At 37.5% G+C, this 20,547-nt stretch overlaps 1 protein-coding gene across 6 annotated transcripts in view; it reads left to right on the top strand.

Moving 5' to 3' along the window:
- Window positions 1-13,654, top strand: part of FAF1 (Fas associated factor 1) — a 174,585-nt gene extending 160,931 nt beyond the window's left edge. For all 6 annotated transcript variants that reach the window (XM_075155797.1, XM_075155795.1, XM_075155793.1 and 3 more), the window contains one exon: window positions 11,421-13,654. In XM_075155797.1, coding sequence (XP_075011898.1) covers window positions 11,421-11,504 — 84 coding nt within the window. In that variant the 3' untranslated portion in view covers window positions 11,505-13,654. The remainder of the gene's footprint in view (window positions 1-11,420) is intronic.
- Window positions 13,655-20,547: the final 6,893 nt, after the last annotated feature.

A 20,547-nucleotide genomic window follows, 5' to 3' on the forward strand; every position in this document is an offset into this window, starting at 1 on the left:
TTGATGAATGCCTTGGAAATACGGTAAAAGTATATATTCATTGCCTTAGGCTTCGTGGTATATAGTCTCTTAAAAATACAGTGTAAGTTGTCAAGACCCTTCTGCTATACGATATGTATCACAAACATCCATTGAAATCTGTGCAACAGGAACAGAGCACTTGGGATGCTTGTACTCCAGAAAACAATAGCATTTAAAATGTCTGTTTGTATTTAAACTATACGTAACATTTTTGAAAAAATATGTTTGAAAGTATCAGAATTACTTTGCTGGAATTTTGCTGCAATAAGATGAAAACATGTCTTCTCAAGTTAGTATTTTTTTCTACTAACCTAATCTGTATTACAATAATGTACACACCCCCAAAAGTGTTTCTGTCTTATGAAATTAGGAGATTATCTTCAACCAAATCAGCATTTTCTTGTAATAAACTTATTAGAGCATTTTTACCTGCTTTTCAAAGCCATCAGTCCTGATACAGTGTCGTTGAAGTATTTTTACTTCTTTGGTAAATAAAAATTCATTAGTTCTTAGTTCTATGTTCCAGTTGCTTACACAGATATCCTTAGCTAACTTAAAGTTGGTATCATAACCCTACTGTAAATACAAACTTCTACACATGAGTAAATACACAGATTAACCTTTTCCAGACACTACTTGTAGATTTTAAAGCAGCAGTGACATTCCAAAGCAGTTAAGCACATGCAGTGACTTGTTATTGGGTCTTTGTCACCGACTGTGTTGTTCTTTCTACTAGCGCTGAAATTAGATATTAACCACCTCCTCTCTCAGTACCTTAACCAAGGCAGCACTACATACCATATCGACAAGTGTGTATCACACGGGTGAACCTGGGTCAGCAGGTAACTTGTACCTCTAACTTTGAAAATGTTTGGCAAGCACATCTTTCAGAGTGAAAAGCTGTATTATACGTTCTTTGCATTATTCCTAAATGCACCTGCAAAGGCTTTATGGAAGCAGATGTGTATGTGCTATTTAAATGTATGTGCTGATTTTAGAATTATAGTTCCTTTTCTTCCAAGAATTGCTCTAATCTTCAAAATGCATTTAACTATAACAAAAAGAGCTTACCCTAAGCATATTAGCATGCTCAGTCAACCTTCTCATTCAGTATTTCTCCTAAGTCCCTTTCTCTCAAAAGCCTTCCCAAGCACTAATTTCAGTAGTCCTCTCAGTCTGCCAGCTGCAAGATCCACCTTCTCCCAGGACCCTGGAGACTTCCCAGATGATCAGTTCCTCACTTCCTTCTGTGGTGGAGATCTGCAGAAGTCTTTTAAACTCTTTACCATCTCACGGACTGGGCATTTCACCACACTTCAGGCAAGAAGCTGAAGGTGTACCATGTCTAGCTGAAACTATAGGAGGAATGTGCAGGACAAATTTACCCAAACTGGGCTTCAGCCACTCTACTGGCGTTAATGATATGTTCATGAACGTTTTATGGTATCTGTCAGAAAGGGAGGTCCTGGCATGCTCTCTCTTTTGAAAGACTATTTTTCAAAGACTGAATTTATTAATCTCTTCTGAAAAATCAAAATTGCAATCTACAATTTCTTCTGCTCGTTTCTCCTTAAGGTGGAGCATTAGTTATGTATTTGAGAGTATGCCTTTTGCAGAAACGGTATTAGAGACTTAAGCTCTTTATTTACTGTATCTGGAAGCCCTGGTAAGCCAAGACTTCTACAGTATTTCACATTTTATTTTTCTGAGCCACAGCTTAGGATCAGGTGGCAGTTAAGTCACTTAAGGTTATTTAAATGCATCTAAATGTTGCTTAATAATTCAGAACCAGTTTGCTCTGTTTAGAGTATTAAGATTTTTTAAATCCTTTTAATTAACCAATTTCAACAGCAGTTTAAATAAACAGAAACCAAAAAAATCTGTCTCCCTTGAAAGGGCAGAAAATAAATTTAACTCAAATTGCATGCCAATTTAAATTAGGCATGATCAGGATTTCAGTAAATTTAGGGCCAGACAATTCATAATATTATATGGGAGTATAGAGGAAGATACTCCTCCAAACACAAATGTGATCATTCATGCCTGTGCTCTGGCAGGAGTAATCCTCTTTGACGCCCACAGTGGTGAAACCAACACCACAGGATAGTAAGTTTAGCTGCAGCACTCAGCACACACAGTCATCTGAGCAGGTAACCATCCTCTCATGTTCTCGGAAAGGTAATGTAAGAGCATGATGCCCATACTGCTATGCCAGGTAGTTTGGCAATTTTGTGTATCAGTTCTAGAAGCCATTCTTTGTAAGGATTATTCTGCATTTCACCCCGTGCACACTACTTCCTTCAAATAACCTACTTTTAAACTCATTAGGTGGTGTTTAAACGCTTTAACTAGTTCATGAAAGTGTTACATGTCCACAACCATCTCTGGCTTTTAACATTCTTTCCCCTAATCATCATCTTGATAGAAAGATGGAAGAAAGATGTTATCATGAGAAAGGATTCATGCAGTGTCATGGTTATACCAAATAGCACTTTTAGTAACTTCACATAAATCGGGAAAGTAGCTTGAATATCTGTCTTATGGCAAACAAGGATTTCAGATGAATGAAATATTTTTCTGATATGTTCAAAAAATTTGAGAATGTTTTTGTAAGTTCAGGGAAAATTTAACATGTGATCCATGTAATTTTTCCAGTCATTTCAGTAACTGATATTTGTATTTCCTACTACATAAAATAGTACTCATCTGTTTTAATTCACATAACTTAGTTTTTCAGGTCAATATAGATCTGATGGTGGCATGTGTTTATCAGCTCTGATCTAGTTTACACAAGGCCACAGCCACCTACAAAGGTAGATGTCCCTCCTCTCGTCATTTACAACTGTCCTTCAGTCAATACTACCTGCCCTTGTCTTTCCTCTCCTTTCAGGATATGTTGTTATTTTATTTATTCAAGCAGTTATGTTTAGTTTAGTTAAGACACTGAGAAGTTGCCTAAGCAAATTGGCCACACCAGACTAGCATATTCCCATGCCTCTTTTAGAAGCATGATTTCTGGTCGTTCTTCCTGATGACTTGTAACAGTAGAACGATTGGACTGATTAACCTTGAGTGCAAGAGGAATGGACCACGTATCATTGCAGCCAGAAGGCTGAAGCATTTGCCACCCCTAGGTTTTATTACTTTTAGCAAGTTTGTTACTCACAAAGAATAGTATCACAGTCTTTCGGTCAGCACCTACAAAGGGAGTAGGTAATATTCGTGCCCTACTGAAGTCAATGGCAGTACTTTAAAGAATATTGAGTTGATTTTGCTTCTTGAAATGTGTTTACTTTTGTGGAAATAAAATTTCCATATAGGTAGTCAAAAATTCTGTTAGTATTACAGAAAGATTTTTCATAATGTTTCTTCCAAGACAGACAGACTTGATCTGTCCTTTCCGACCTGGTGTCTTTGCATAAGTAACGATGATATCCAAAGAGAAAGATTAAAGCCCTTCATGTATCAAGTCACTGAAAGGAGATGGAAGGAATGTCTTCCTCATCTCGTAGATCTAAGCTTATTCTAAAAAGAAATAGAATTACATTCTATAGGTCAATATAGTTTCTGATCTCTTACAAAAACTCTGTTTGAATACGGGGAATGTTTAACCAATTTCAGGAAATAGGTGTGCATTTCAGATGAGCTATTTTACTTAAGACTCACTAAAGTAAGCAAGCATTCACCACCACACTGAATACTCAGTGCGGTATGTGAACTCTCAGTTGAGTCATCCTCATTAGTTAACCCAATAACTAATGCCAACCATGTGATTAATATATTCCACCCAAGCACATCCCTCTGACCAAAAGTGTTCTTTTATTCAGCACTGCCCCATTGTACAAAACATTTATTTCAGGGGAGGCGCGTTATTGTTCACAGGAAGATGCCTTAGTTAAGCCGCAGAGCTTTGCTGTTGCATATGGCACTATCCAGCGTAAACTGGGGTTAAGATATTTTGTACTTTTACCCCAGAATTTATGCTTAATGTCAATTTTCTGTGGTATTTTTTCCCCTCGTAGGAAGAAAATGTAATGATAAAATACCAATAAAGAGCCTTTGTAATAGTATGATACTAAGAATGCTGTGTCTGGTTACCAGAAAATTTAATGATCTCCTGCTGGTTTGGTAATTGCATAAGTAATACATCAGACTAAATCACCAAAGCAGTCCTAGGCGCGCTTTTCATTCTATTTACCTATCTACCAATCACAATGTTATACTGTAGATATCATTGTGGTATCTGAACATCTTAATCCTTTGAACTTGTGATAAAAATCCTTTTGGATTGTTTTGCCATGCAGTTATAATTAAGTGCACATGAATCCAATCCTGGGTCATTCTGCTGTGAGTGACTGTGTTCACGTCCATTCCCTTTTGGGATGTATGCAAAGCAAAGTTCTTGCAGTTCATTTGGAGCGCTAAATGTATTTATATGTTTTCAGACTTCCAGAAGATGTGGCTGTTTGCTTCCTTTCAGCTCTTCATCAATATCCACAGTGAAAGCTATAGTATTTCTGGGGACATGATCTTTCTTCTCTGTAGCTAGCACATTTTAAAATAATTAAATACATGAATAATTTTTAGTTCAGTATAAGCACACTGGCAGCAGTGCCCACCAGGAACGGACTGTTTTGTTCCTTGGCACAGCAGAAAGGATGCTTAACATAGAAATGTTCTCATCTGTAAATGCCAGTACTTAAACCTTTTCTCTACTCAGCAAGAAAACTGAAAGTAAATAGTGTGAAGGAGCGGGTGATGGAGCTCTTCAGCCCGCGGGTCCTTTGTCAGAAAAAGACACGTTCCAGGGTATTCTGTCGGCTTCTCTTTTTCCTAAATAGATCAAAGATTACAAACCAGAAAGAAGGAAGGGAGGAAAGCAGAAAATCTGAGAAGAGCTTTACAGCACCTTCCTCCTCCCGCAAAATCTGAAGTCTTCCAGTTTTGGAATTGCTGGCACTGTGGAGACCGGCATCATCTTGTTCAGTACCTGCGGATAACTCCTCTGACTGACACTAACTTCGACTTCTTGCTGTCAGTGTATAAGGCAACTTGTGTAATACTTTAACACCATCAATACCACATCAACAAAAGTCATATTATTGAAAGAGACTCTAATGAATTGAAATACTTTTGTTTTCACTTCTCCTGCCAAGACGAAAAAGTGTATTTGTTATTTTGCCATTGAGAATGAGCTGTTTGAAAGGCTAGAGGAAGATGCAGCCATTTTGTAGTGACTTTTCAGTGACATTAATTCTTAGAAATAAATACAAAACAGATATTCAGTCCTGTTAGTAACTGGATGTACTTTGGCCATATTTTGGGGTAGTACTGATCACTAAACAAAATTTCTGATCTTGGGCTAAAGAGAAGCACAGAACTACCTCAGAGCTACCCAAGTGGAACTGCTGTACACAGCATTTCCTAACGTCTTTTATCGGAAGGTAGATAAACTCTATTTATATATTTCTTCTACAACCCACTGTTAAAAAGTCATAGGATTTGGGTAAAAATCTGATATTTTTTTAAATGTAATTAACACCTGGGATTGTATTTAGTTTTGGTGCAAGAATGATTAGTGTTTGTGGGTTTTTAAGCTTGTTCCACAAACATGAGGTATTTTTCCCAATTTAAAAAATCAAATTTTCATGTAGAATCGTGAATTCATAATGTTTTAAAAAGCACCAGATAGTCCAGGTGTCACTATACAAATATAGCAACACTGGGTTTGGGCTTATCCTTATTACTTACACTGTCCTGCCATTATGCTTAGTATTTTATAAAACAGAGGAGAACACAGTTGCCATCTTCATTTACTGTCTAAAAAGACAAGTAGTGCAAGTCAGGTTTATAAGGCTTCACTGATTAAAATCTATGCAGCAGATTCTTTTCTGATATAAATTATGTTAAGTCAATGAAAATTTACACTATGTAAAGATTGGTGGCATCTCGGGTATCTCAGAGAGCTGCACGGCTTTTCTAAGAAAGTGAAAAGCATGCTCAAAGTAGAGGATATAACCACAATTTTCTGTTACTTTGCTTAGTAAATGTATTTTTAAAATATGCTTAATCTAAAATACTGTTTGGAGAAAATCTCTTCAGAGAAATAATAAGAGCGTGACATATCTGGATTAAAGCTTTGTACTTAGAATGAGACTAGGAGTCTTTTACTATGACATATTTTTCCTTATTTGTGACGGCTTTCTTCAATTCAGATGTAAATTATCTCCAAGTTTATTCAACTAAACGAGATCTAATTGCATATATTTCTATAAAGTAACCCTACTTTTGTTTGTTGCTCCAGTTGAGCATATTATCTGTATAACCGGTAGATATTTCAATAGGTAGAAAGGATTCACTGTATTTGTTTGTGTGTCATTCTGAAAATATAGTTTTTTAAACAGATCTGGTACTTTACCAGGTGTGCCTTTAAGTAATTTCTATTGCATTTATACTTTAGGAGGATTAGGAAAGAGAGTAAAAGAACTCTTTGTCCGTTAGATTCATTAAATGTATTCATGCGTGTGTAAGTGGTATAGAGGCTGTGCTACTCAGGAATCAGATCCTTGTCCTAGGGTGTAGAGAAAGGTGAAGGGTGTGATATTTACTGCTTGTGTAAGTGTCATAATAATTGTGTATTCGATTCTTTACTTTTAAATGACCTTCCTGGGCATTAAGCCATTTTTTTGTATTTATCTTTTCCCTGCAGAGTTAGGGAGGGTAAGGAACCACACCTTTGAAATGGTAAAAGTACAGCTGTTCAGGGTGTGAATGTGTAATAGAACAGATAGGTCAGCAAAGGTGAAGATAGAAATAATACAAAAATTGTTCTAGAAGAAAAAAGACTTTGCTACAAAAATGTATTAAAATATTTAAACTAGTATTAATTTTCATTATTGGGTCATTAAAAAACCCGAGGAATTTATTCAGAATAAAGTGTAAGTAGCTACTTATTCTTACAGGAGAATTACAATAGTTAACATTACTATCTTTTGGTTTTGCGCATCTGAAATCATTCAAACTTCCAAGTGCTGCAGAAACCAGCTAGCTAATGCTTACTTGATATAATTACCCCAGAATTCATTTAAACAAAAGCCTGTTAAAATAATAAATTTCCTGTGCACCAAACCATGTCAGTTATGTAACGAAGCTCTTTTCGTTAAAAGATGAAGTCTTGGCTCCAGCGCACCAAAGCCTAAGGTCCTGTGAAAGTGTATCCATAGTTGCAAGCAAAGTCCTATTTTACCGACTTAAACCTATTTCAGTGAAAATGAAACATTTCACAGCTCAATGGCAAGATCTCACACTGATAGGAATAAGGTCCTGTAACCACCCTCTGGTCATGTTGCTAGAAAGAGTCTTCCCTGAAGAGGGGAGTGTTAAGGTTTGCACAGAAGGTCATTTGCCTGAAGATGAAGACTCCCGGGGCACTACCTGCTTTGGCTTTGGGACAGCCCTGAATGCGCGTGCATCTTATTCTACAGAATTCTGTGAGCTTGAATATTAGTAATTTTGCTGTCACTTGAGTTACACTCTCTTAGCATCTGAACATTGTGTCCTTCCTCTGCCACCCTCCTCACTATGTAAATTTGGAACAGCTTACAGCCTCTTTTTAAGGGGATTTAGTTTACATTTCATTATAAAGCACTTACCTAGCAAAACCACAAAATATATTTAAAAAATACATTTACCTCATCAGCTGGTATCACCATTTGACATGTGAGTGGACTCTTAGAATGCATGCGACTGGTAGAAAGTCAGATATTGTAGGACTTGAAAATATAGAGAAACTCTATGCTTTTAGCATTTGTTTAGGCCTTTAACAAATGCTGAATGCTTAATTTCGTGAATTTTGCAACCTTAATCAAGAAAGCGTTGATTTCACCACATGGGTACCTATGTAATCTCATTGAGTTCAACAGGATCAAATCAGATTCAGTGTATAAACACATACTTAAATGATTTCCTGTGTAATTGCCAACAACATACAAAAAATCTTTAATAATAAAGGTGTAAAGGTTTTGGACAATGTAACTTACATAACGCGCAGGGCTGTTTTGAAAAGAGCGCCATGCAATGACATCAGAGCAAAGGGTTGTCAGCACTGAAGTGGACTCCAGAATTTATCCTAATGGTAATGAAACAAGGTACACAGATTTAAATACGAAGGTATTTTAATACTTTGCATTATGAAATAATCCACGTAAATTTATTTAAGTGAATAAAATTCATTAAAACACTACATCGGACACACGTTCGTGGGCTACAGCTCTTCCAGGGTCCTTTGATCTCTATTGTATATCACTCTTTGGTTTCTAATTCTGTTTTTAAAATATTGTAAGTTACAAAGCATCTTAGGTCTTATATTTCATATATTTACAAGAGAAACCATTTCTTTTGGTAGGAGGTGTGTTCACTAATAAGGCTTCTATTCTTCGTAGTAAACAACATATTTACAAACCACAAATAACAAAGTAGAAGCTGCAGAAGGGTTATGGTGTGATAATTAAGTACAATGGCGACCCATATGAACAGAAAATGCCAAGGAGCTAAAACAAAGCAACAACAGCTTTGTTTGTTGACAGATGTAGGAGCCATATTGTTAGTTAATTGGGTAATGGTGTAAACATTTGCAAACTCTGCTGTCCCTCAGTGAATTAAGCAGCACACTGAAATTATGGTGAAAAGCTGCACAGTCCTTTTGCTGCAGGTACTCCACAATGCTTTTAGCTAACCTTCTAAGTATGAAGAGATTGAGGAAGGGACATCATGCGTTTTTGTTATTTAAGGTACTTGAAGTTTGCAAACCTTAGCATTTAGACTACGATATGTATCTTGAATTACACTGAAGTGAGTAATAGGTTTCCATATGGTTACACTCTGGAAGATTGTGTTCATTGGCTAGGCTTGCTTTTCAGATTTTTTTTTCCAAATGTAGAAGAGACTTGTTCTGTCTTTCCTAGGTTTTCTTGCAAAAAAAAGGTTGCAGGCTTTGAAAATAGAGAGGTCTAATTAGATACTGGCTTGAACTGAAAAGAAGGAAAGTTGCTTCTCAGGTGCACAATACTTCACGTGCTGTGAATTGCAGAGACCCCTATTTACCTCGCTTTCTGTGTCTATGTGCAATAATGGACTGTAGCAGAATACCAAAACATTAAAAAATGCAACAAGATACTTAATTAGCATACTTCTGTAATCACAAACTTAAATGCACTACTTTGGCTGTTTTTTACATAACAGGTTTGCTTTCTAAGATAATAACCTTTCAATAATTCAAGCAGCATCTGTGCAGGAATGCATAATTGGACTGTAGATAATAGGAATCTAAAATTGAGTCTGGTTTTTATAAATTATTTTTCTCTTCAGACATTTAGCAATAGCTCCCCATGGTACATGAAGTTTAAGAAAATATGTTCCTGCTTTGGGAATCAAAATAATGCATCTGGTTTTTTTTTTTTTTTTAAATTCTGGGTTTTTTTTAAATTCTGTTGCAGTCAGAGAGGTGAAATTACATTGATTTCAATGGACTTGGGACATGATAAGCTTTTAATATTTGTTTAAATAATGAATTTTCTGTAATTGTCCAATAAAACAATGGAAATACAAATATATTTTAAACTTGCCTGATTTAGTTAGGTGGGAGAGAAAGAGGAGCAATACTGGTTTTGTTAATTGGTAACAGGATTAGTAAGTTATGCTTTTAAGAAAACAATACATTTAGCGTTTCTTATTAATTCATAGTATTTGGCGTGCTTCACACAATGTTTTCAAAAAATAATTTTAGAAAGCAGTGGCATGAGATGATCATAGATAAAACATTTAACTTTGGAAAAAATGTTTATCGGTATGCGTTTGCATTTATACCTATAGCATAAGACTAATAATATATTATTCACAAGCAAACTTCTGATAACTAGTGGGCTCACATAGCAAAATAAACTAAAACAGAATTAGCAGGGAAAATAAGTTTCAGGAGATGTAAAATATTTCAGAAGACATAAGATTAAAAGAACTAGTGTTCATCTTTCTGTATGAAGCTTTGCAGTGGTCTTCTGAAGGATGTCACAGCGTTGGCATGTAAACCTGAATGTCTGAAGGACACTAGGACCCTTGTCGTCATTATTTTGTCTGTACAAATAATTATATTATGTAATATTTACAATTAAATTTTATTTTCATAAAAGAGATCCTATAGGCAGCCGTCTAGCTTCTAAATAGAATCCCCAACACAAAAGTTTCTTGCTGACTATAAACTGAGAATTGCTTATGTGCCTTCAGTGAAAGTTGGTAGTGGGATAGGATTGCTCAGGATGTTGAGCAGCTTGCAGGGTTTGGTGCTGAGATCCAAATGCTGAAGAATTTGGGCAATAATGGTGCAGATAGTGCCTGTACCATTATTTTCCAAATTGCATGGCATTTAACTCTCACTGGAATTCTCCTGTATGCTCACCTGCACGAGTGATTGCCTAGATACCTTTACATATCCAACAAGGAGTCAGGGTTCCAGGGAACAATCCTATAATACAAATGTACACATGTAACTGTCTACATAAATGATATATAGACACATAGTACTTATAATGCATATCTATACATACACATGCATAATAAGTACACACTTCAATAGTGGGTTGAGATGCAGTTTCACCATATGGTGAGCCGATTCAGCATCTCACTCCCAACGAAAGGAGGAGGGCCCTGCTTCCTCCCTTCTACTTACTGCTTAGTGCTTTTGCTACTTACCTTGCACTGGATTTGGTGTTGACTGGACTTGTGTGTTCACCGGTTAAACTCACTAGCATGACAGAAAAATAACCAAATAGAAGTGGACAGTTTTCTCCCAGCCTAGGTTCGCTGAGGTGGCTGATAAGCATCAAAGTGAGTGAAGGTTAGGTGCTTCACCATGTGACTTGGAGCAAGAAAGGGAGTAGGAAAATAAAGGCAGAATAAATTTCCCCTTTCAATGGGGAGATCGTGTTGGATTGGCCTTGCTGCTTGCACCATCAGTTTGGTTGAAATTTTAGGATACTTATCTGGGACTACAGTTTTCTTTTTCATCTTAACTCATGTGTTCTAGTAATCCTTCCAAAAGATCTTAACTTTGTCAAAAACAGTTATATTCACGCATTGGTTTATGGTAGAAAACCAGACCTTCTTGGAATTAATGTCATGGATTCTGTTTATTATTATTCTGTTTATTGTTATTACAAAATAATAATAACAACAACACACAAAATACAATTTATATTTCTTAATCTGCATCTTGGGAATTCATACTCACAACTTCAGTTATCACTGATGGAGGCACTCAAAAATCTCCCCAGTGAAAATCTGCCCTGTGAAGATAAACAGTTCAAAAAAGTCTACTTACACATATCTTCTTGTTCCTGTCTTTACAGGTGACCCAGCTGGATCCAAATAAATCATTACTGGAGGTAAAACTGTATCCTCAAGAAACCCTTTTCCTAGAGGCAAAAGAATAGCTCAAACAAGATTGTAGGACTAATCATCCTTTGACAAGCCAGAGGCACAGCATCGAAAGGAAGACTTCTATCAACGCCACCTTGTACTATCATCCAACTCAGTTCAATGTCACAACTTTGCCTCTTGCAAGAATCCTGAAAAATTGAGAAAACTAGCTACTTAAAGTTTCACATACATGAGTATATGTTTCCAACCTCATTTAAATGAGCAGAGGATAAAATTCTGCTATGAACACTGAACATTATGACTCTGTTGCTCACTTATCATCCAGCTTTTGTTATAATTAATGCACTGTTAAAATGTGAGTGATTGTTAAGTAGAATTTTTACTCCTCAAATGCCCCTTTTTCACCAAGAAATCTTGGACATTTCTGCCTGTACTTTTGACACTAGAATGCTGTATATTTGATATCTCGCTGAGCCAGTGCTCTCATATATATGCATTTTATTTCTGTGTTTGAATTTCTACTTTGTCAACTAATTTAAAAAGGCAGAAAAAATTAACGGGACATTCTCAGCCATGAAAATTTAACAGTATTATAGTAGAAAGCATATAATTTTTGTTAGTACTTTCTGACTTCTTTGATAAGATGTAAGGTTTTGTTTGAAGAATATAGTTTGACATATATGCGAGATATTTATTTACTGGTTCTGCTTTGGGTCTCAGTTCTGATTCAGTTTAGGAAGTATTTTCCATTACATTGCAGTGTGTGAAACTGCTTATTGCATGATGTGAATATTTAAATAACATTAGAAATGGCCAGTACCAGAAACCTGGTATCTTGCCAACACTTCAGGAATCAGCTGATATTTAATATCAGCTGTTAAAAACCTTTCAAATACCAGATACAAAAGTTCTTTATTTCTCATTGTGAAAGAAAGGGCAGTTCCCATTTTAGCAGTTTTCCTTCATTCTGGCACTTGTTTGTATCCTATTACTCCGCTGTTTTAAAGCACCTTGTTTGTTTCATCAAACAATGAGTATCTTAAGAGGTGGTGTAATAAGAAATCTGCCTTATTATCGCACACTTTGGACATTTTAACAATAGATTACTGATCCCGTCTCAAATTAAAGAAATCCTAGTTCTCTTGTCTGAAATGTATGCACCAACTACCTGCTATCTGATGTGGAAAAATCTGGTACTTTAAATTTCTCAACCATAGAATGAGCATACTGAGTCTAAGATCATAACGTACACTTGATGCCAAACCTGCATCAAAACTGGTTTGGTTAATTTTTTTTGCTTTTTTTTTTTTTAATCTCTGGGCTTACAGGATAGTGCACAATAGCACTACAGAATCGTCTTCTGCTAATCAAACTTTTTTTTTAAAGCCTGGCACATTGTTTTCCACATATGTTTATATGTAATTCATAGTGTTTATCATAGCAAAATGAGTTCTGATTTGAAAATTTTATACTAAGCAAAAACCAATTGCACACATCTTTTAGTCTTTCTTTTTTCTTTGGGAGGATGGTGATAGAAAATTAAATGTATGCCTATTATTAGCGTGTTAGTGAAGCTGATATATTGTTACCTTTACCAAAAAATGCAAATTTCTGAGCAGGGAAAGCCTTATTTTACCTTTTGTAATTCTGTAATTAGTGAGTGCTACATCAGACACTTTTAGAAGTGAAGCATCTATGACAAACAAAAGATTTGGAAGTGTAAGCAAATTCTAATCATTTGCAGTTCACAAATAAAAGAATTCATAGCCAACAGAAAGATAAATGTATGTGTAATGGAAAGCTGAATGCAGATACTTCATTCTGAACTTTTGTTTTCTTACCAAAAAAAATCCACTGTTTATTAAATAAGAAATTAACACAGGTTGCAAATTGGGGTGATGCTGTTTCTACAAACAATCACAAGTTACACATACAGCAGGATTTTAAAGTGATGCATATCTTTTTTTTTTTTTCCAGATTAGCTCTTCCTTCTAAGTTGGTTATTGAGGAAAGGAATTGCTGAACTAGTGCTACACAAAGCAAAGCGACCTTTCAGCTAACTTGTTTATATTAATCTGTTCTGTTTAACTTTTGTTTGATCTCATCAGGCTGTTTCCTCTCACTGAACTTTATTTCTGTATTTTGACTATATATTCTTTACTTTGATACTAGTTTCATAAAGTTATTAAATGTGGCTTGAATATTTGTTGATCTTGTTGAAGTCAGTGCTCCCAGGGTTTGTTTGGCCTTTTTTTCTAAAGTCTCTATTTTTTTTTTTCCCCATTTTGTTCATATTGCAAAATACACTGTCATTATCAAAATGTTCTGGTGATAATTAACTGGAAGCGTTCAAAGTGGTGGCATTACTGCCCTCTGATATAAAGATATCAAGATCAGTATATAGGGATCATTCTGCCACAACGTAAACAAGTGTATCACTCTTTAAATAAAACATTTATGATTTTGGTCCTTAAATACTTCGGGCCTGATTTCAAGAAGCAGCCATCTAGAGTCACCTTTCCAAATTACACTCTCAATGCAAACCAATCCCTCTGTAGAAACATTAATATTCTATGCCATCATTTTCTGCTCTCCTAAACCATGGTATTCACTTCATATGCTCTGCTGACATGGTTAATCCTCCAGTCGATCTACAGACTAGTTTTGTAATTCAGTATTACCCTACAACTGTAACACTTGCTACAGAGCATATCCCTGATTCTACCTTTTTATCTTCAGGTTCTTCACATTAATGGATTATCATTAACGTGATTAATGCATTAGTTTTAAGTCTTAAGGAATTACTGTTAATGAATGGAATCCTGTACGATGTGTCGGCTTTCATTATTGGCCTTCAGAGCATTACGGTGAAAGTGGGGCGCGCTCTGGCTTTTGAAGAAACTTCCTGCCTATTGACATTGGTGTTTCAGATCATTACTGGAGAATATGCAGAACACAAGTGTTTGCTCTGTATTCTCTGCGTACGCACTCTTAAATTCAGTGAGAGTGCTGAGGGTGTTTCTAATGGAGCTATGTTGGGGGTTTTGTTTATTCTTTTTAATGTAGCAGAAAAGGACTTTGGCTTTCGTAAACTGTACCTATTCAGTGACATTAGAAACTTAAAATAAATTTTCAATTACAGTAATATTTCTACTAAAAAGTTACATGATTTCACTCTTCCGTATGTGGGGAAAAACAAAATCGCCATGACCCAGATTCACAGAAGGACTGAAGCACTTCATTATCCAAGCCTCATGTCCAGACTCCCTAAACAATGCACAGGAAGACTTAGGTGCCTTAAAATGGGGTCCACAACAAGCAAAAAATACACCAGTAAGTCTCCAAACAAAACAAAGCAGAAAACCCACACGTGAAGAGTCACTACCAGGCAGAACCAGAAACTGGTTAGAGCGGTCAGTAGGAAATGCTAAAGATGAAGATGTCTTGTGCATGCCGTGCCTCACTGGAGCTAAGGCTGCCTACTCCCTGCTGGCCCAGGGTGCCTCCTTCCACTCCGGGTTCACAGCACCCAGACCATACATCAAGGTAAGCACCACATTCGTCTTTGCAACATTTGGCAAAGCACAGGATACATTTTTATTTCGAAACAGTGATGGTGGCCGCCTCCTGGGTGTCCCCTGCAGTTTTCACTGAATTTTACTTTACACTGAAGTTTTCCCATATTGTGAGTCATATGGGCCTGAGGAGAAACACGCCCCGATGTCAGACATTTCAGAAGACTACTTCACCACCACCACAGTACAGACTACTCTTAATGCGTGTACTCACTCTCTGCTGTCAAAGCTGTTTGACTGCCAAAGTACAGAATTCTTTAAGCTCGCTGGGAGGGAAGGCGCAAGCAGGAGCGTCAGTCTTCAGGCTAGCAGAGGGGGTGCTTGCCTGGGATGAGCTCTCCAGCCCTTTCCAGTGACCTTTCATTGCAGTCACTGGTCTTCTCAGACAAATGCCCTAGGAGGAGAGACTGATCGTTGATTCTGCACCCTAGTTAAATGTTCTTATTCAACTTGTATAAAACAGAGAGCAACAGCAGTAGCCTTAATTATTTTTTTTCTGGACAGGTCATGAAAGAAAGCAGAAATTGTATAAATTGTACACAGCATGACCCACTGTTCACTACCCGAAACGATTTCCTCACAGATGACAGAGATGGAGGAATACCAGATTTAGCAGTACACTTGTCAGGATCCAGGCAGTTTTATGCTCAACTTAACCTGGTATAGATCTGCAGTGCTGCCAGAAGAGCCACCTCTGCCCCCATCTTGCACTGGGACCAGGCAAACTAACCTAGTTAAAAACTAACCATTTTTTTCCTGGAGTAGTTTTCAGACTGATCCAGCTTGCTGAGTGGCTGTTTGTGCACCTGCACCGACAAGAAGCAGGAGAAGGTGGAGCATGCAGGGGGTCAGTAATTGAAGATGAGAGGAAGAGGAAGGAAGAGCTACTCCTTCTGACAGCAGTGCTGATTGATGTGGGATTATATTGATCTTGGTTCTCGAAATATTTTTTGAATGCCTTGTTATTACCTTTAAATTTTGCATTCACTTTTGAATTTCAAGCAAATTAAACAAGTGGTATTAAACAAGTTTTGCTCTCTGAAGTTTCCGTAAGTTTTGTGAAAGCTGGCAGCCCAGAATTCAAGAAATAGGAAGCCAGACAGGAGGTACCGTGAGTGTGTGCAGTGAGGGCAAGGCTCACTCTACATCTACCTCTTACTACCGACCTGAGAGAGCAGCCCAAGCACCCTACCTGCAGGAAAAAAGTTTCAACGGGATTTAATGTCTCATTAGGTACCAGAGAATTCGCTCCTTAGTCGGGGCTTTTCTCTGTGGATTCTTTTATGTGTAATGAAGACTGAAGTCACACTACAGCCTTAATATAATTCAATTAAAATGTCACTCAACTGCTGGTTATAGAAGTAGGCTTCATTAGTTCCTGTGCTCACAAAACTACTGGTTAACACGATCATTATTTTGTACTTACTACCATTGAGTTTCATTTACTATTTTTCCAACTCTGTGTTGTGACAGTCTTCCACAGTTCATTGCTATTCACTTTCGATCCAGTCATCTTGAATGAGTTTGTATCATTCATTAGTATCATCACCTCACTGCTGATAGCTTTTTCCAGATAATGTATGAGTACCTTGAATAACACCGGTTCCCACACAGATCCTTGGGGACATTGCTGGTATCCTTTCTCACTGTGAAAACTGTTGCTTACTGCTTCCAGCTATCAATCTCTGAGTAATACTCCCTTTTCTTCTCAAGAAAAGATGTTTCCACTGTAGTAAACATCACCGCAAATGACTAGCTTAGTTTTCCTGCAATTGCCCTACTTTCATTACATACTCCTTTTACACCCTGAAAATATATTAGTCCAATTATCTTTCTGGCAGGCTTCCTGTTTCTGGCATTTTTAATGATCTTTTACACCTTTGGCAATTGTTCCTCAAGGTCTGTCAGTTGTTTAGGTTGCGTTTGTGTCTTCCAAAAGGTAACATTCCACAGTCGTGTGCTTTTCTGTTCTCCACACTTGAGTCTGTCTTCCAATTGCATCCTTCAATGTGCTGGCTAATATGGCTCAGCTACTTCTGGTGGGCCCTCTGGGGTGGGGTCTTTTTAAGGAAGATGTATGCGTACTCTGAGGATCCAAGACAGTGTCTTCAAATAGTTTTTATTACAATCTTAGTCTTTTACCTGTGACTTAATTTCCCTTTATTATTTTCCTCTTTATGCAGTTTTCTTCTTAAAGAGAAATGCTATTCTAATGATTTTTTTTAGTAATAGTGAATATAAGTATGTTTTCATTTACCTCGAAATGTGTCTTCTATAATTTGGCTCTAGCTTTATTTAACCTATTGTCACAGTCCCCATTATCATGAGTTACTGTCATTCATAGGTATTTTATACCTTGTAACTACAGCACCCTATCACTTCACGATCTTGTCTTTTTGAAATGTACAGAGATACCTAATTTGTTGTCATTTGAAACCTCCCATTCTGTCTCAGCCATTTTAGAAGTTTTAAAATTATTCTAATATGTACGTAGAAATATTTTTCATTTTGTCGAGTCTATCTGCCTGTTTTATATGCCCTGAATAATTAGGACTTTTGTTGTGTAAGGAAAAACAAGCATTTCCAAAATGTGGTGGCAACTGAGAAGGGATTTTTTTTTTTTATTACAATTATAAACTCACATCTGCAGAGGAACTTAATAAATTATTTTGTGGATCTAATTGAAAAAGCCTAGGGTTTTTTTTAGAACTTAAGTATAACCTTTGAATTGCAGAGAACACCGAGTTGCTGAAAAAATACTTCTACTTTTTCAAGGTTCAGACGAAGGTAAGACATTGTGTGACTGTTGCAGTATCCTCTAATGTAGAAAAAAAAATGAACTGAGGTTTTCAAGATTACAATTCCTTGTAAAGTTTGTTCAATCTATTTCAACTTTTAGTTTCCCAATCTTCCTTAGTCATATGAAAAGTGGTTTTATGCACATGTATTAAAAGCATTAAAGTACTCTCAACTGGGAAGTCTTGGTAGTTACAAAACATTCCTTTCATTTTATAAGCAATTTCAAGGCAAATGTGCAGTTTACTCCTTTGACAATTATATTTTGGTAGCTATAGCATTCTTTCATCATTCCCTGTATATTAGACGTTTTCAAGTGTATTTTTTCCTTCAGATAATCCTTATTATCATATTTGCCTTCTTGTCATCAAGGAATCACTATACACGAGCAGTGTTTCTTATCAATCAAAAAATGCCAGATTCAACAGAATACACATTCTAACCAGTTTACCCTTTGAGAATTCTTAATTTTGCTTTACAAACACCCTCCTAGTTTTATTAGCATTTATCCAGCTGCCATCATAGTCTACTTCTGGAATGAAACCAATTTCTTGAGAAATTATCATAGTTTTCCGAAATGGATCAAAGTGGTGATCTGGTAACTTTTTATTGAAACAAAAATGCTGCTAATAACAGTAATAATTAAGCAAATAAAAGTTAGATTAACACCACTGGATGTCATAATTGAGGGGCTGCTTGATGCCTGCTTTAAGATTCACTGAGGTCAAATCAAAAATACTGTGAGATGTACTTAGCTACTATGGTTCTGAAGAAATGGCACAGCACAACCCATCGCACTACAGGCAAGTCATGCTCTCTCCGCTGAAAGAGGCGATAGTATTAAGAGTCACCATGTTGCCTTTATACCATCCTGTAGTAAAGTAATTTCCCATAAGCAGACTGAATCCTTGGGAGACCAATTAAACTAACTTTATGGCAGTTACGCACTACTGGGTTGGTGAAAAGGGGCTGCTCACAGCAGGATAAGAATCAAGCTCATAAATGAAGAGCAGCCGAAGCAGAGTAGTATGAAAGAAGAAGAATGGAAATTACACTGTCAAAAAAGCTGTTAAAGAATAAAGTGTCGTTACAGAAATATTAACTTAGGTTTGATCTTCGTATTTAAAATTTCAGCTTCTAATGGATTCCTTCTTCCAATAAATTGTTATTCCCATTATTTTAAAAACATTATAAAAATTAAGAATTTTTTATAATTACTTGCTTATGAGATTCTTATAGCAAGGAATTTATCTTCCAAGACAAAGTGGAATTGATTGCCCTCAAAGTGTAATGTGGATTTTACAAGTCTTTCAGTTACCATAATCACAGATATTTTTAATTACAGGCAATCCACTTATCTCAAACAGAAAATGGATTTTCAGGTTATTTATGCACCACTAGGAAGAAGGACTAATAATTATTAATAAAGTAGGGAGGGTTCATATGATTTTTAAGCACAGAATAAGGCTGAAAACTTTATACACTCTGTACAATGTAACGGTATATATCATTGCTTAAGCACTGCAGAAAAATACTGCCTCCTCCCCACTAAAGAGGAAATAAATTATTTTACAGGGGAAAGAATGTTATTAATAATGAAAAAGAGGTCCTGTTCTTACAAGAAAGTATTATCCAGACTTGGAATTACATTAGAAAAATATATTTAAACATAGACCCACAGTAATATTAGTCTCAAAATCAATGACAAATTCTTAGCATACCATCTCAAGGGAAGAAAGTCTCTACTGCAGCACTAACCACCAAAAAAGATGGAGGAGTCCTTTTGATGATTGTCTGAAGTAATGAAAACCTCCAGAGCTGGGAGGAACGACAGTTCTTCATCCAAAAGAAAATAAAGGAAAAAAAGTTTGCATAGGTTCTTCAAGCTCAGTTCCCCCCCCCCCCCCGGAGGTGATAACATTGTTCAGTGTACCACAAATTCAACCTTTCTGAGTAACCATTAGATAGTACCGTGTGCTTAATGGGAGAGCATAGCTTGTACCTGAGAACTAACCATTCTCTGCCTTCTCATCCCCGGGTTTTAACCCGTTTCAAACACCACTTTTCCCGTCCTTCCCCATCCGCAGAAACCCGCTGCCTGTCTGTGCCCCCTCAAGCCCCGCTCCGGCTGCAGTCAGCAGAACTACGCACATGGCCAGCAACCCCTGTCACTTGCCACGGCGCCTTCACTATCGCTCCCGCCAAGGCCTCACACCCAAGCCTGTGCTTCACAACCGGGTCAGGACTTTCCCTCCTCCGTGTTTCTGGGGGGCTGACACCAGGTTTCCCGGCCGCTCCACCGGGAGTTGCCTAGAGGCGCCGGGCGGCCGCCCCTGAGGGAGCCAAAGGCCACCTCGGCCGTGCTGCCCCGCTGGGGCGTTCTTAACTTCCAGGGCCCTTTTTGGCACACGAAGAGACGCCCCGAAAAGAGCGGGAGAAGAGCCGCTGGCTTCTCTGTTAGCGATCAGGGCCAGCAGTTTGTCCGCTTGTGTCCCCCGGCTACCGCAGGCGGGCGCGGCTAATGGCGGGAGAAGCCGCCATCGGGGCCTTCACGCCGCCGGTGGGTGCGAGGAGAGGCTCCCGTTCAGGGCTCGACCGCAGCGGAGAGCTCCTGCGGGGCAGGGAGGCGGAAAGCGGCAGCCACCCGAGCACGGCAGGACCTGCGCTGGGACCCGCCTGTGCGTGAGGGGCGCCGGGGCGGGACGGCGCGGGGAAAGGAAGCGGC

The sequence above is a fragment of the Calonectris borealis genome, chromosome 8 (assembly GCF_964195595.1).
Source record: "Calonectris borealis chromosome 8, bCalBor7.hap1.2, whole genome shotgun sequence".
NCBI classification, from domain to species: domain Eukaryota; kingdom Metazoa; phylum Chordata; class Aves; order Procellariiformes; family Procellariidae; genus Calonectris; species Calonectris borealis.